This window comes from Hypanus sabinus, chromosome 6 (genome assembly GCF_030144855.1).
Source record: "Hypanus sabinus isolate sHypSab1 chromosome 6, sHypSab1.hap1, whole genome shotgun sequence".
In the NCBI taxonomy this organism is placed as follows: Eukaryota; Metazoa; Chordata; class Chondrichthyes; order Myliobatiformes; family Dasyatidae; genus Hypanus; species Hypanus sabinus.
Window position 1 is genome coordinate 77,209,430 of NC_082711.1, and position 17,203 is coordinate 77,226,632.

The 17,203-nt window shown below is 39.6% G+C and overlaps 1 protein-coding gene across 1 annotated transcript in view; it reads right to left on the bottom strand.

Annotated features, from left to right (window-relative positions):
• The window catches only part of LOC132395594 (polycystin-1-like protein 1), a 237,974-nt gene that overhangs the window by 109,722 nt on the left and 111,049 nt on the right, over nucleotides 1–17,203 (bottom strand). The window contains exons 26-32 of the mRNA XM_059972420.1: nucleotides 17,076–17,141; nucleotides 16,313–16,513; nucleotides 14,301–14,375; nucleotides 14,016–14,158; nucleotides 13,168–13,288; nucleotides 9,737–9,836; nucleotides 9,221–9,413 (exon numbers count right to left, since the gene is read on the bottom strand). Coding sequence (XP_059828403.1) covers nucleotides 9,221–9,413; nucleotides 9,737–9,836; nucleotides 13,168–13,288; nucleotides 14,016–14,158; nucleotides 14,301–14,375; nucleotides 16,313–16,513; nucleotides 17,076–17,141 — 899 coding nt within the window. The remainder of the gene's footprint in view (nucleotides 1–9,220; nucleotides 9,414–9,736; nucleotides 9,837–13,167; nucleotides 13,289–14,015; nucleotides 14,159–14,300; nucleotides 14,376–16,312; nucleotides 16,514–17,075; nucleotides 17,142–17,203) is intronic.

Sequence of the window (17,203 nt, forward strand, 5' to 3'; positions counted from 1 at the left end):
TCTTCAATTTTATTTACCAGAGACCGTAAGTTTGCCAGCAAGAGTCGAAATCTACGCCTCCTGAGATGAACTTTTAGACCAGAGTAGCAACTTCTCTTCCTGTGTCTTTCACGGCCAGAGTCTGTTTAAGTTCCATTGATTTTAAGTAGCAACAGATTTTTTAATGGTATTAACATGACCTTGGGTGTAGTTGTGGTTCTCAGCTGTAGCAGACTGAAAGGGGATTGATAAGTTCCAGCACTGCTCCCCTCGGCGCTGAACTCAGGGTCTGTGGATGGACTCAGTTCAGAACACTACTTGCTTGTGTTTATTGTTTGCATTATTTGTTTTTCTCCTCTGTACAAGGGGAGGTCGACATTCTTATTTTTTACTGGTTTTTTTTGGGTTTCTTTGTTTTGTGGCTGCCTGTTAGGAGACGAATCTCAAGGTTGTATAATATATACATACTTGATAATAAATGTACCTTAAAGAGTTTCTTGAACATTGAGAAGACATATTCGGCACAGCTTTGTGGGCCGAAGGGCCTGTATTGTGCTTAGGTTTTCTATGTTCTATTACTTCATGTGTTACAGTGCATCCTGAAAGCAATGCAGCTTCAAGTATTACATGGTCAAAGAAGACCTCTTCTCAAATTCCAAATACTCACCAATATTGGGTTCATTATCTCTTTCTGCATGAATAGATAAAACTTTCAAGAATAGCATTTGGTAAATCTACCAAAACAAACAAATCACTTTAATGAACTAAAGCTAGCAATAAAAGGGAAAACTGTATTTAATTTTTAGCTTAAATCTGTGGATAATAGGGTGTTTTGTTTAATAGAGGGAATGTAACAACAGGAAGAATTTACTGAACACAAACATTTTCATTCCGGTTCTTCTAGAAAACTTCCAGATTCTGCATTTCAAGACATTGAATAGAATTCAGTGTATAATGCAGTAAAGGAAAAGAAAGGAGATTCACTCGAGTAAACTACCTTCATTACAATGCAATGCAAATAACTGTTACTTCTTATCACATTTGGCTTCATTCAATGATTAGAGGAAACACTCACTAAAGATTCAGTTATATTTTTCATATACTGTACATATTCAACTATGAGGACAAGTCTTGGAAAATATTCTGAACAGTAATAACAATGAGAAAGGATATAGTGGAGGGATGGCTAACCTATGGCGCATGTGCCAAAAGTGGCGCATTGCACCCCAGTGATAATAATAAAAAAGTAAGCCTACTCATACAAAAAGTATTAACCAAAAACCGATCTATAGGAAAAAAATCTGTAACATGAATTCAAGTAGCTTAGAGCTAAGATTAAATCTAAAACTTGGCAATTATTTTTAGTGATTTTATTACTTCGTGCTCATCTCTTGGCAAATGTTATCTTCTTACACACTAGTCTGTTTTCAATTTAAAAAATGTTCAATGAGTCAAACTAGGAAAGAAGGACTTTTGTTCTGCAGTCGTTTCATAACTGTTCAATACACATTTGATACTTGTTTGATCCTGAGGTGCCAGGCGTTTGCAACAGTGGTGTGTCGCAGGTTTTTGCCAGTCAGTTTGCAATTGACACTCATGCACTACGGAGTTGTGCTTTGTTCATCCTTTGTGAACATTTGTGGTTTTGTATTTTTTGAAAATTAAGCCTAGTTTTTAACATTCAGTTACCCATCACAGTGCAAAAGAAAATGAGCAAAAGAAAAGCAGCAAGTGATAGTAAGCGTGAATTCAATGAACAGTGGGAAGATGAGTTCTTATTTATAGCAGGTCCGTCAGGAAAACCGTTGTGATTGTTTGTGAAAATACTTTCTCGCATAATAGAAGGCATGATCTTAATAGACACTGTAAAACACAACGTCAGACTGAAATGGAAGGAAAACTGAAGTTAGTGCTTGGGTCTGAGTTATGGAAAGAATATGTGATTAAGAAAAAGGAAGAAATCAAAAGAAGACAAAATATATTTGTTAAAAGTCTCACTAAGGTAAGTAATACTTATCTTGTTTTTATATTAAATCAATATATCATGTAAAATGCTAAATATGTCTATATTAATATATTTTTACAAGAATTGAATGGGGGTGCAAAAGTAGTTTGGCGCATCTGAACCTGTGCATAAAAAAATTGGTGCATGGAATGTAAAAGGTTGGCCACCCCAATCTAGTGCTTTCCTGGTGTATTTGATGAATAAAATTCTTGGACTTCCATCCAGGAACAGTTATCAATTTTAACCAACGTTTCAATGATAAACCCTGCCATCTTGTTTGGCTGTCATTTGAGCTTCTTACAGGTTTGTGGATGGTATTAGTCCAGTATTTTTTCAGCATCCTGGCAATCCTTCCAGAAATCGGGGAAATATGGGGAAGACAGGGGGTGGTGATGGGTTCTTCCTCATCATTAGGTTTCCTGGCTTTTCGGTCAGCCCTTTTAAGGGCCTGATTGGTTTCCTTCACCTTGTAGCCCTGAGGCTACTCTGTAGGAACGTCATTCATAATCATCTTATTTCCTCAAGGAGACTCTCCAGGTCCGAAATAGTTTTGCACAAAGTAGAAAGAACTACTCTATGTTGGGAGGCGTGATCATTGCCAGGTCACAGCTTATGTAGGTCAAAGATGACCTGGGACTCAGGTAGGCTGACATTTATAGGATTCCCTGTGAATCCGGAGCAACGTATGTCAGCAAGACAAGACACACGGTGGAAACCTGCATCAAGGAGCACAGGAGATGCATCTGTTTGGGTTACCTGGAGAAATCGGTGGTCGCAGAGCATTGCATTTGCAATGGCCATAGGATTGACTTTGATATCACAAAACCACAGTGCCACGCCAATGGCTTTTGGGTCATCTGGTAAAGGAAGCTATTCAAATAAAACTACAGGAAAAGAATTTTAACAAAGACAATGGACTCACTCTAATTAAGAACTCGAATTTGATTGTTAACAAGGTGGGAGAGTGGAAACCGAATTGAATAACTAACCCTTCAGGAGAGACGAACTACAGGGGTATAAATATCACCAGACTAGACATAAGACCATAAGATATAGGAGCAGAATTAGCCCATTCGGCCCATCGAGTCTGCTCTGTCATTCAATTATGGCTGATCCAATTTTTCCAGTCATCCCCACTCCCCTGCCTTCACCCCATAACCTTTGATGCCCTGGCTAATCAAGAACCTATCTATCTCTGTCTTAAATGCATCCAATGACTTGGCCTCCACAACTGCTAGGTACAACAAACTATACAGATTTACCGCCCTCTGACTAAAGTAATTTCTCCACATCTCTGTTTTAAATGAACATCCTTCAATCCTGAATTTGTGCCCTCTTTCCTTAGACTCCCCTACCATGTGAAATAACTTTGCCATATCTGTTCAGGCTTTTTAACATTCAGAATGTTTATATGAGATACCCCATCATTCTCCTGAACTCCAGGGAATACAGCCCAAGAACTGTGAGGCGTTCCTCATATGGTAACCCTTTCATTCCTGGAATCATTCTCGTGAATCTTCTCTGAACCCTCTCCAATGACAGCAGATCCTTTCTAAAATAAGGAGCCCAAAACTGCACACAATACTCCAAGTGTGGTCTCAAAGTGTTTTATAGAGCCTCAATATCACATCCTTGCTCTAATATCCTATACCTCTAGAAATGAATGCCAACATTGCATTCACCTTCTTGACCACTGACTCAACCTGGAGGTTAACCTTTAGGGTATCCTGCATAAGGACTCTCAAGTCCCTTTGCACCTCTGCATTTTGAATTCTCTCCCCATCTAAATAATAGTCTGCCCATTTATTTCTTCCACTAAAGTGTATGACCATACAATTTCCAACATTGTATTTCATTTGCCATTTCTTTGCCCATTCCCTTAAACTATTTAAGTCTCTCTGTAGGCTTTGTTTCCTCAACACTACCCACTCCTCCAACTATCTTTGCATCATCAGCAAACTTAGCCACAAATCCATTAACCCCATAGTCCAAATCATTGACATACATCGTAAGAAGCAGCGGTCACAACACAGACCCCTGTGGAACTCCACTGGTAACTGGCAGCTAGCAGAATAGGATTCCTTTATTCCCAATCTCTGCTTTCTGCTGATCAGACAATGCTCCACCCATGCTAGTAACTTTCCTGTAATTCCATGGGCTGTTATCTTGCTAAGCAGCCTCCTGTGTGGTACCTTGTCAAAGGTATTCTGAAAATCCAAGTACCCTGCATCTCCTTTGTCTACCCTGCTTGTAATTTCCTCAAAAAATTGCAGTAGGTTAGTCAGGCAGGATTTTCCTTTCAGGAAACCATGCTGGCTTTGGCCTATCTTGTCATGTGCCTCCAGGTACCCCGTAATCTCATCCCTAACAACCAATTCCAACAACTTCCCAAACACTGATGTCAGGCTAACAGGTCTATAGTTTCCTTTCTGCTGCCTCCCACCTTTCTTAAATAGCAGAGTAACATTTGCAATTTTCCAGTCATTCAGTACAATACCAGAATCTATCGATTCTTGAAAAATCATTGTTAATGCCCCCACAATCTCTCCAGCTACTTCCTTCAGAACCCGAGGGTGCATTCCATCAGGTCCAGGAGATTTATCAACCCTCAGATCATTAAGCTTCCTGAGTACCCTCTCAGTTGTAATTTTCACTGCACACACTTCACTTCCCTGATACTCTTGAATGTCCTGTATACTGCAGATGTCTTCTACTGTGAAGACTGAGGCAAAATTCGCATTCAGTTTGTTATGCCTGCAGCCCCCTCCTTTGTGAGAATCGCAAGATCACTGTTGGGTTGGGGGCCAAGGAGAATGAGAGAGAGATGTGGGGAATGTCTCATGGCCATTGTCTCCGGAAAGCGAATTTTGTGGATTGGAGACTGTACTACGTGGACGCCCTCAGGCAAAGTGGGCTGGTTGAGGGAGAGATTGCATCACCCCCAACCTGATTGACATCTACGACCCTGCGAGTCAGGATAAAAGAGGGTCTGTGGGAACAGCCCCTCAGACGCACCAGAAGAACGCTAGTACTCCAGTGATAGTGGGAAGCCATTTGAAGGCGGCCACATGCGTTCAATTCCGTTGCCTGGGACTGGTGGCTTGTAACACGGAAAACGGCTTTTAGCTAACAACGGGGAAACCAACTCCCCAACTCAAAGGATTGACATCATAAAAGACCTGGGCAAGTTAAACCGTCTCTCTCTTAAACCCAAAACGCTGCAGCTTGAACGAACTAACAGTGACTTTTATATTTACATCGGACAATACATTATCCCCTAGACAACGATAGAGCTATTTCTTATTGGTTATTATTATACCCACGCTTTAGATTTAGTATTGACGAAGTATATTATCTGTATGTTTGCATTAATCTTATTTTTGTGCCCCTTTATCAATAAATACTTTTAAAAATAGTACCATCAGACTTCAACGGACCTCTCTATCTTTGCTGGTAAGTGACCCAGTTACAGGGCTTCGTAACAAGTTCCTCTGTCATCTCGGTGTCACTCATTACAATATCCCTAGTGTCATTTTCTATTGGACCTATATCTACCCTCTTTTACCCTTTATATACTTAAGAAAAGCTTTTAGTATCTTCTTTGATATTAGTTGCCAGCTTCTTTTCATAATTCATCTTTTCCCTTTAATGACCTTCTTAGTTTTCTTCTGCAAGTTTTTAAAAGTTTCCCAATCCTCTATCTTGCCACTAACTTTGGCTTCATTGTATGCCTTCTCTTTTGCTTTTAATTTGGCTCTGACTTCACTTGTTAGCCACGGTAGTGTCCTTCTTCCATTTGAAAATTTCTTCTTATTTGAAATATATCTGAATTGCACTTCCCTCGTTTTTCACAGAAACTCCAGCCCTTTCTGCTCTGCTCTCCTTCCTGCTAGTGTACTTTCCAACTTTGGCTAGTTCCCCTCTCACTTATTCCTTTATTCCACTGAAAAACCAACACATTGGAATTTAGTTTCTCCTTCTCAAATTTCAAAGTGAACTCAATCATAGAGTGACTTAAAATTAAGCTCTTTTATCACTTCCGGATCATTGCACAACACTCAATCCAGCACAGCTGATCCCCTAGTGGGCTCAACAGCAAGCTGTTCTAAAAAGCCATCCTTTAGACATTCTACAAATTCTCTCTCAAGGTCCATTATTGACTTGGTTTTCCCAATCCCCTTTCACGTTAAAATCCAAGAACGATTATCCTGACATTGCCTTTCTGACACAGTATTCTATCTCTTGCTGTAACTTGTAATCCACATCCTGGCTGCTGTTCGAAGGTCTGTATACAACTGCTATCAGGGTCCTTTTACCCTTGCCATTTCTTAATTCAACCCATTGTGATTCTACACCTTCCGATCCTATGTCATCCCTTTCTAATGATTTAACATTATTTCTTATACACAGGGCCACACCACCCCTTCTGCCCACTAACCTATCTTTCCAAAACACCGTATATCCTTGGACGTTCAGCTTTCAATGGCAGCCATCCTTTAGCCAAGTTTCAGAGATGGCCACAACGTCATACTTGCCAATCTGTAGCTGAATTTCAAGATCGTCCAACTTATTTCTTATGTTGCATGCATTCAAGTATAACTTTTTCAGTCCAGTATTTGTTGCTTTCTGTTTTAACTGCACCACGCCTCTATTGCCCTGTCACTCATCCCACTGGGTGTGATTATGCCTCATCTCCTTCCTATCCTTTCTATTATCTCTGTTTATTGCTATCTTTGATTTATTTCTGTTTTCTCCTTCCTCAGCCTTATCACACCAGTTCCCAACCCCCTGCCAAATTAGTTTAAACCTTCCCTAACAGCTCTATTAAACCTGCCTACTAGGATATTGAACCCCTCTGGGTTCAGGCGTAACCCATCCTTTTTGTCTCAGGTTGTACCTCCCCCAGAATAGGCCCCAGTGATCCAGAAACCTGAAGTCCTGCCCCCTACACCAGTCTCTCAGCCACGCCTGATCATGCTATTCTTGTGCTCGTTAGCACGTGGCAGAGACAGCAGTCCTGAGGTTACTACCCTGGAGGTCCAGCTCCCTGAATTCTCTCTTCAGGACCTCCTACCTATGTCATTGGTACAAACATGTACCCAAGACATCAGTCTGTTCATCCTCTCCTTCTCAACACAGGAGCCCCTCAGGGCTGTGTATGAGTCCCCTCCTTTACTCCCTGTATACCCATGACTGTATTGCCACCCACAGCTCCAATCTGCTAATTAAATTTGCCAATGACACCACATTGATTGGCCTTATCTCAAACAATAATGAGGTGGCCTACAGGGAAGAGGTCATCTCTCTGACACAGTGGTATCAAGAAAACAACCTCTCCCTCAATGTCGCAGAAATAAAGGAGCTGGCTGTGGATTACAGCAGGAATGGAGATGTCAATGGATCTGGGATTGAGAGGGTAAACAGCTTCAAGTTGCTCAGTATCCACATCACCGAAGACCTCACATGGTCTGTGCACACCAGCTGTGGTGAAAAAGGCATAACAGCACCTCTTTAAACCTCAGATGGTTGAGGAAGTTTGGTATGGGCCCCAAAATCCCAAGAACTTTCTACAGGGGCATAATTGAGAGCATCCTGACTGGCTGCATCTCTGCCTGGTATGGGAACTGTACCTCCCTTAATTACAGGACTCTGCTGAGAGTGGTGCGGATGGCCCAGCACATCTGTAGTTGTGAACTTCCCATGATTCAAGACATTTACAAGGATCTGAGGCATCCTGTACCCTGCCACCTGGGAAGCAACATACCATGCAGGCTGACTGACTATCATGGCTGTTCCCCTCACTATGGAATCCCCTATGACTACCACATTCCTCATCTTCTTCTCTCCCTTTTGCGCCACGGATCCAGGCTCAGTGCCAGACACCCAATCACCATGGTCGTCCTCTGTCAGGTCACCCCCCTCAACAGCATCCAAAATGAGATAACGATTACTGAGGGGGATTGTCACTGGGGTGCTCTCTACTATCTGAGCTCTTCCCACCCCCTCCCTGACAGTCACCCACTTATCTAACTCCTGCAGCCTCGGGGTGACTAACTCCTTGTAGTTCCTCTCTCTCTCCCGCTCACTTTCCCTCATAAGCTGTAGCTCATCAAGCCGCAGCTCCAGATCCCTACCACGGTCTCTCAGAAGCTGCATCTCGGTGCACCTGGTGCAGATGTGGCCATCTGGGATACTAGAAGATCTGACATTCAGAGCAAAGCACTAACCCTACAGACATGCTCTCTATTCCTCAAAAAATGCAAGGCATGCCCAGGCATCATCCTTGAAGAAGATGACAGAGTCTGTCAGCAAAGCATCAGTTATAATCGATACCTGTACCCGGCTGGAAGCCCGAGAAGAGCTTATTATTAATAACAATACTGATGGTGCACTCTTTACATTGACAATATTTAGTTTTCAGAAGAAATGAACTTTTCATTTTTAGGTCCCTGCTAAAATAAAAGCAAAATGCTGCAATGAACTGGAAAATGACTCTGGAAACAATACCCAATACATATCACTGAAGTGAACAATTGATGGGTAAGTGTCATAAAAATGGAAATATGAATGACATTCTGTAATGGGGCATGAGACACGTTTCAAAATTACTCAACAAACATCTATTATGGAATTCGAGTTAAAACACTTCAAATGTTAAAGTCAAAATAATTACTGAAAGATGTGATGCAGAAGATTGTAACGCCAGAATAGGCAGCTGCTGGTCTCCCGCGCTCGTTGTTACAGGAATGACCTGTCTCTCCCTCGATGGAGAGGGAATGAGCCTTTCTGAGGAGCAGCTTTATGCACTGGAATTTTTGATGGACTCAAGATTAAGTTCTCTTTGCGGATTTTTGCTATTGCTTACATGGTGGGGGGGTGGGTCGGTTGGTGCACTTGCTGGTGCAAGTGGGGGGAGGGCGAGGATCACAGCTTCTGCTGCTACTTGTTCATGGGAGGGGGAGTGGGTTTGGGGGTCTGATATTACTGTCATTCATTCTTTGGGGTTCTTGTTTGATGGATGTCTTTGTGAAGAGTAAGAATTTCAGGTTGTATACTGTATACATTCTCTGATGTTAAACTGAACCACTTTAATTATTGTAGTTCATTGTTTTCAGAGCTCAATGTTGCTAAATTACCAGTACATGTGAAAAATATTTCAAGAAAGTGACACAATCTTAATAGACACCCTTAAGGATCAATACCATGCTGCAAAACACAGGCTTATGTAAAACATACCTGATTCGATATAGTTAGCCTGCAAAGAGCTGCTATTAATGTATTTCTGGTTTGTTTCAGTAAATCTAGCCTGGTACTTCCCTCTTTATGGAGTCGATGGAGGACTCTGTTCAACAGCAGAATGTAATTTTTTGTTTCCTTTTGATTACCTAACAAAATTAGAGTTGACAGATTCTGAAGACCCTGGGTGTATCTGAACAGAAGCAAAAACAGATCAGAATTAATGAAAGCTTTTTGCATGGTGAAACGAAAAACTCATTTCATTTCTGAAATTAACTAAAATACTTGATAAAGTCTACAGTTAGTTAAAAAATTGTTAGATATAATTTCATGATATTTATTTTTGGATAAAAGGTTTTTTTTGCATAAAATGCAATGTTCCAAAATCACATTTCAGCAAATTGTAGATTCTTAAACTTCTATTAATTTATTTGCAATAAGCAGGGGTTGAGAAATCAAATATATTTCAGAAATTAGACACATGATTCAGACCTCCTGAAAGACTCATTTACTTACAGTTCTTCATTTGTTTTAATAGTTGGCAAAACAATTGCAGTAACCGAACAAGGCTTTGTTTTGGATCCAAGTAGATCTGTGATCACAGTACTGATTTTCACTACAAGCATAAAAAGTGAAGAAATGTCAAATAAAAAGGTACTATGGCACAGAACATTAAAGTAGTGAAGCATATAAATAAACTAATGATCGATCAGCTGCTTTTAAGTATCACATACTATACAAATATCTACTGTTTAAACAGCCAAGATGAAAGTGCAATGTGAAAAATAGAAAAAGTTGGACCCAAGATCCAAACACTGCAATTTAAATAGACGAAGGAACTATGTGCATTGCGTCACATTATAAAGAAAGTGGGATAAAAATTTGTGAGAAGGCCACAAAGATAGGTTAAATAAGTGGGCAAAAAAAGATGGAGTATTAAGAAATGTGAAGTTATCCACTTTGTTTGGAAAAACAGAAAATTAGAATATTATTGAATATTATAGAATAGTATAAGACTAATGAAAGCTGATATTCAAGGAAATCTGGGTATTCTTGCACAAGGAGCACAGATATTTAGCAAATAGAAGATTGCTCTAGATTGCAAAAGGACTGGAATCAAAAGGTGGGGAAATCTTGCTAGAGTTTTTCAGGACAAATGCAATACTGCGCAGAGTTTTGATCTTTTTATTTAAATATGTGTATACTAGCCTTGAAAGTTGTGAACAAGTTCACAAGATTGATCCTGGATGAAAGGATTGTCTTCTGAGGCTAGATTGAATAGATTGGGCCTGTAGAATTATGAGGGGGTTTGACAGGGTAAGCACAATAAGGATGTGAAACTCTGCAACAAGGAGTAAAACATCAGGATGACGGTTCAGCCTTTTAAAAAGATGAGGAGGTTGTTCTTTTTCTATTGGGGGTTGTCAATCTTTGAAATTCTCTATCCTCAAAGGTCTGGAGGCTGAATTGTTGCACATATTCCTGACCAGTACTGTTTATTACTGGACTACAAATGAATCAAAAACAAGAAACGGCTCATAATGAGATAAACACCATGGCTGATCTGGCCTTTTCAAACTCTATATCGTGCTCTACATAGTAGCCTTGCAACCTACTCCTGCTCCCAGATATTAGACTTCTTTTATGCAGAGCTACAGATTCTTTTGCACTCTTTGTCGCGTACACCCTTGAATGGAGAAGACAGTGTGAATGGCAAAAAGACCATATCATGAGACAGTGGAAAGCTTTTGAGAATCTATTATAAAGGATGAGGTTTTGGGATACTTGGAGGTCATTTTTTGTGTTATATGTTAATGATCTAGATCAGTGATTCTCAACCTTTTTTTGGCCACAGCCCCCTTAGAAGCTCTTTTCAGGTTTCAGGGCCCCCCTTTCAAACAGGGATACAACACGAACAGATAGACAGAAAATCGTCTATTATTGAACACCAAGAAACCTTGAACATTCTGACATACTGGGCAAAACTTAATAAAAAGACTGTATTAAATTAAACATCTATCAGGCCTAATGCGATCCTTGAGCTTGGTGCTTTTCTGCAAGTTTCACGATATTGGGCTCCAAATTAGACAATGACAGTCGGAGGTCACCTCTTGTTGCAACATCAACTCTGCTCCTGGAGTATGTCAAGGCAACTATTGACTCCACTGAAGTATGCTGCTTGGGTATTTCATCAGTTCAGTTACAGGGCCCCCATAAGCACTTGGGGTTCCCTTTCTCACAGCTTTCAGTCAGTGGCCCCCTTCAAACGTGCCAGGACCCCAAGGGGGCCATATGGCCCCCGTTGAGAATAGCTGATCTAAATGATCCCAGATGATTTTCTAAACAGGGAACAAATTCAGAGGTGCAAGTGGACTTGAGAGTCCTAGTGCAGGATTCCCTAAAGGTTACCTTCCTCATTGAGTTGGTATAAGCAAGGCAAATGCAATGTTAGCACCCACTTCAAGTGGACTAGAATATAAACAGAAGGATGTCATTTTGATGCTTTATAAGACATTGGCTAAATCACACATAGAGTACTGTGAGAAGTTGGGGATCCATATTTAAGAAAGGATGTGCTGGCAATTGATGTTTACAAAAGTGATCCTGGGAATGAAAAGGTTAAGTTTTAATAGCTATGAGCCTGCACTCACTGGGGTTTAGAAGAATAAGGGGTAAACTCATTGAAATCTGCTGAAATATTGTAAGTCTTGATAGAGTGGAGATGGAGAGGATGTTTCCAATAGAGGAAGAGTCCAGGACCAGAGGAGACAGCCTCAGAATAGAATGATGTCCATTTAGAATACAGGTGAGAAAAAATGTCTTTAGCCAGAGGGTGGTGACTGTGTAAATCACTGCTGTGGATGACCGTGGAGACCAAGTTTTGAGTATATTTAAAGCAGAGGTTGATAGGTTCTTTATTAGCAAAGATGTCAAAGGTTACGGGGAGAAGTTGTGAGAATGGGCTTGAGAGGGAACATAAAATCAGCAACGATGGAATGCAAAGCAGACTTGATGGACTGAATGGCCTACTTCTGCTCCTTTGTCTTACAGAGATGGTAGTATGGAAACTTAAGCAATGCTGCTTCTGTGGTCTCAAATTCTTCTCTCGATCTCAGTGGACCAAAGACCTAAGTTTGTGTCAGGAGACACAATGGACTGCAGATGCTAGAATCTGAACCAACAAACGAATTGCTGGAATTCCCATTCCTGCCTACTTTCCCTCCATCTCTTGGTTTTACCAATCACCCGCTTGTTCTTGTTCTATCCCCTGACTATCTCCTCTCTCACTTTCCAGTCTTGAAGAACTCAAAACATCAGCTATCCATTTCACTCCCTAGATGCAACCGGACCTGCAGATCTCTGACATTTTGTGTGTTGATCCAGGTTTCCTGCTTCCTCAATCTCACTTGGATTTCCACTTTACTCGTGTTTGCTCAGATTTGACAATTTCTTCAAAAAGGAATGCTCATAAAATAATGTCATTAATCAATTTGGTCTGCCTGAAACTCTGTCTGTAGCTACTGCTCCATATGTTCGGTACTGTATGCTACTATTCCCCAAGGGTGAGCTTAGATAGGTCACGTTAATCAATATAATGAGTTCAAAATTAATGTTATTAATAGAAACCCCAACCAAAGAAAGAACCATTACTACCTCGATTCAGCTTTGTATCTATGGCTTCCCTCAATAGTTCCATTCCTGATTTCATTAACAAACATCAATCCAAATCTTTCTTTAAAATTTCATTGCTTTTTTGCCCCTATTCTCTGTAAAACCCTCATTCTACACATTGTCAGAAGTACATTAAAATTCTTCCATTTAATCATGGTTCCAGTCACCTTTCTAACAGACCTTGTATCCATTTTTTGCTTGTTAATGCTTCTAAACACATTATCTGTGCTAAGTATTCAGCATCAATGCAGGCCTTTGTTTCAAATGGTACTCACACTTGTATCCATCAGTTGGTTCTCCAGCAGGTAACTGAAAGTAATATTCATGATCTCTTCCTTCATACAGGAGAGTTTCAGTTGAATTGCCAATACTATAGCTATACTCATAATGCAAATCCTTGAACAAGAAAGGGAAACAACTAGTTAAACACCACAGTGTAATTTTTCCAGATCATTAGAGTTCATAAAGTAACTTTTAAAAGTACACCTATAGTGCCTGACAAATGTAATTTGTTTAGATCTGACTTTTGTAGAAGCCTGCACACAGGATGTGTGAGTTGGAATCAAGTTTCCAGTTTGATCAGTGTTTATGGCTTTGATTTTAAAACATTAACAGTGTTAGAATTTTCTGATGATTAAGTATTGGATCTAAACTGAGATTATGTTGAAGAAATTGCAATAGGAAACAAATAGAAAAAATAAACTGTCAGAAGCATACACTAATAAACAACAGCACTTTGAATGGAAACTTAATACACATGTATTAAACATTATGAATACCTCATCACGTATAACCAGTTGTTGATTGATAAGAATTTTGAACCACAACCCATTAAAAGAATGGTTGAAAAATCAAGATCAATTAAATTAACATCATCTTGCAATGAAAATAATCGAATGTACTTTTATCCTTGAGATAAAGTATCTCTGTATTAATCATATCAGGGATTACTTAAATTGCTCAAAATTCATAAACCTCTTTGACTAATCTAGAAGTGAATATAAGGTGGAGCATTTCTTTGAGACTTAAGGAATAATAATTTAATTTTTAATACACCCAGCTCATTTACCAAGGGAATGCTTTCAGAAGCAGTAAATATTATGCTCATAACACAACAACCCACCTTCCTCCCTGATGTACAGAACATGCTGTAATGTGTCTGAACCTCTGATCCTTTACTGGGTCGTACCTCACACGTCAAACCCTGAGGACTGTCGTTGGTAAAAAGAAAAAGTTGTGCCTTTCCTTTCTCATTCTGGCCTCTGACTGGTTGATGTATAGAGATGAGAAAACATTGTAACAAACTCAATCAACATATCTTTTGTAAACAGAAAAAAATCATTTAAAATGTTCAGAGATTCCATTATTTCTTGCTTTTATCTAATGTGTTTATAAAAATCTTACTCACCAACAACCTCTAGCATGTAAACCTTCTTACTTTGCAGGCCAAAAGGTTTAAATGTCAATATTTGTGATTTTATACCTGTGGAAAACGGCAAATTAATTAAGAAATCAGTTGGGAGGGGGGCACAAAAATATCCCTTTCATTCCATCCTGGGGTACCATATTTCCAGTATGTTTGAAAATGTCATTTTCTTGTTTTAATAATTCATATTCTTAAGTAACCAAGTAATTGGTGCTAAAAAGAACTCCACTTTAGAAATTACTTGTAACAGTAACTTGATTTCCACATTCCAGCTAACCTTGTGACCTCATTGAAATCTATCCATAGTTGAAAGGCCTTGACAGAATGGATGTGGAGAGGATGTTTCTTATGGCAGGAGATTCTAAGACCAGAGGACACAGAGGGACGTGCTTTTAGAATAGAGATGAGAAAGCTTTCTTTAGCCAGTGAGTGGTGAATCTGTGAAAAGGCAGCTGTGGAAGCAAAGGTATTCGGTCTTGTTAAGGCCAAAGTTGACAGAATCTTGATTAGTCAGGACATGAAGGGGTATGGAGAGAAGGCAGGAGATAGGGGCTGAGAGGGAAAGTGGATCAGACATGAGGAAATGGCGGAGCAGACAGACTAGGCCAAGTGGCTAATTCTGCTCCTGTATCTTATGGTCTTACCAAAAAACAAATATCCATTACAATTTAATTGACTGGAAATGGAGACAAAGCTGTATAGGTCACAGTTTCCTTTTCTCATCACAAGCACTCTACTAATTCTATAATTAAATAATTCTTTGAGTATCCTAAATAATGAAAACTTTCTATAAGATGTATTCTATTGTTGATATTGTTGATGTGCCTAATTTTCGTTCCATTGCCATGATGGTACACAACATATTCCCCAGTGGAAAGACAAAGGTTTCTGTTTATATCCCTTTGCTATTCACATTACATTGACCCCAGGCTGCAATGTTTTCTCCAATTCAAACTTCGCCTCAATTCCTATTTGCTTAACCACTCAAAGAATTAGATCAAGGTATATTGCTGGACTTATTTAACTCTGACTCAGCTCGAGCCAAAGTCTTCTTTTAAAATCATCAAAACACATAACAATTACTTCCAAACAAACAACTGCTTATTTTTCCAAATCTGCCTCATATTTGAATCCTTCTGTGTGGCTTTCATTAAGATTACTACCAGTATTGAGGAAGATATTGTCAATCACTTCATTATCTATTGGATACTAATTTCACTCCAATAATATTCCAAACAATGCAGCACAAAATGGACTGAAACCTTTAAAATGCACAAGCTCTTTACTCCAATGGGCATATTATGTTGCAGGGATCAGTGACAAGTATATGCTGTGTGTGACTTGAGAAGTTACAAAATCAGATGAATATAAACTGGATGTGCAAGTGATCTGAAGTGAAAAGCTAAAAATCAAACCTTTGCTGAAGTCATTAAAACATCCTTGGCAGAATTCCAATAAACTATGCTAGAACTGATACGATGCATACTGTTTCATAGTTGGTTTGATGGGGACAGCAGCAGGTCCTGACCCAATACAGCAGTCAGAATAGGTAAAGAATGGGAAAAGAATTTCCTGTATTGAATGTCAACTATGTCAACTGCCTCATCAAGGTGTGGAATGCAGATTGCAGTGGTATATGTAAGAGGAACACTCCACACATAGGAGTCTGTGTAAAGATTGAAAGCTAGGCATCCAAAACTTCATGGTGAGCTTGGCGTGGTGCTGTGTAATCATTTTCATTATCTGACAAGGGAAAGGCCTGTCAAAGCATCTTGGCCTGGCTATATCTTCTGTTCTCCTAGGTACTGATTATGAACCTTAAACATGTAAACGGGATAACCAGGTAAAATTCCTGAGTGAGGAATTTCCACCAGGATGTGTGGCAATGCCGTTTGTAGACACATACCAGCACATATGCCGAGCGACTCCAATCACAACTTTTTGGGTAATGCATTAGCCCAATTTTCTTTTCTGTTTTCAAACAGCCCACCTACCTGTGGTTGTGAATGTTTCAAACTTCTCGTCATTAATGCGTATTTTAGTCCACTCGATCATGGGAGTGGGTCTGGATGGAGATGGAGGCTGAACATCTGGGAGCACATCATCACCATCTCCTCTTTCCGATCCAAAATTGGATCCTTCACTTGAGTCTGCATTGGATCCTGAGTGAATATTGTTTCCACTGGATCCACCTCCTGTGACTCAGAAATTTAGAAAAAAATCAAAAGTGCTCGGGTGAAAGACTGTTTAGCAAGGGTTTTCCTTGTGCTTATAATTGCACATTGCAAATACTAAATACCACAGTATTGCTTGTAACTGATAACATCCTAGGAAACAAAAACAGTGCTCTTCTGGATCTAACACCTGCAACATGCAAAACCCTCTCAAGAAGATGTCATTCCAAGCAGAATAATACCATATGCAAAACACCATAGAGAAAATTACTGAAGACTATGATTTATGTTTTGGAATTCTCAGGAATGGGTGAGTGATAACTGCTCTCATGGACCATTAGTGACTATCGTCAAAGATTTACTTTGCTGGTACCAGATCAAACTCAGGAGATGTTACTAATTTATTAGTATTCAGATAAGGCTGGAATATCCCATTGGAAGAGAATAACATAACATCTGCAGTTTTGATCATTCAACCATGTAGGTGAAGTGTGAAGTACAGAACGAGAGACAAATATGAAACTGCAATAGAAAAGAAATTTTATTCATCAAAAACTGACCGACTAATGAATTACAACCTTACCTTGAAATCCTGGTCTCCCACCAGAACCAGAGGTTCCTTCTACCGTGTTATAATGCGTCTCATATTCTACACAAAAAATGACACATAAAGTATTCAGAGTAAAAGTGGAATAAATAAAAATATACAGT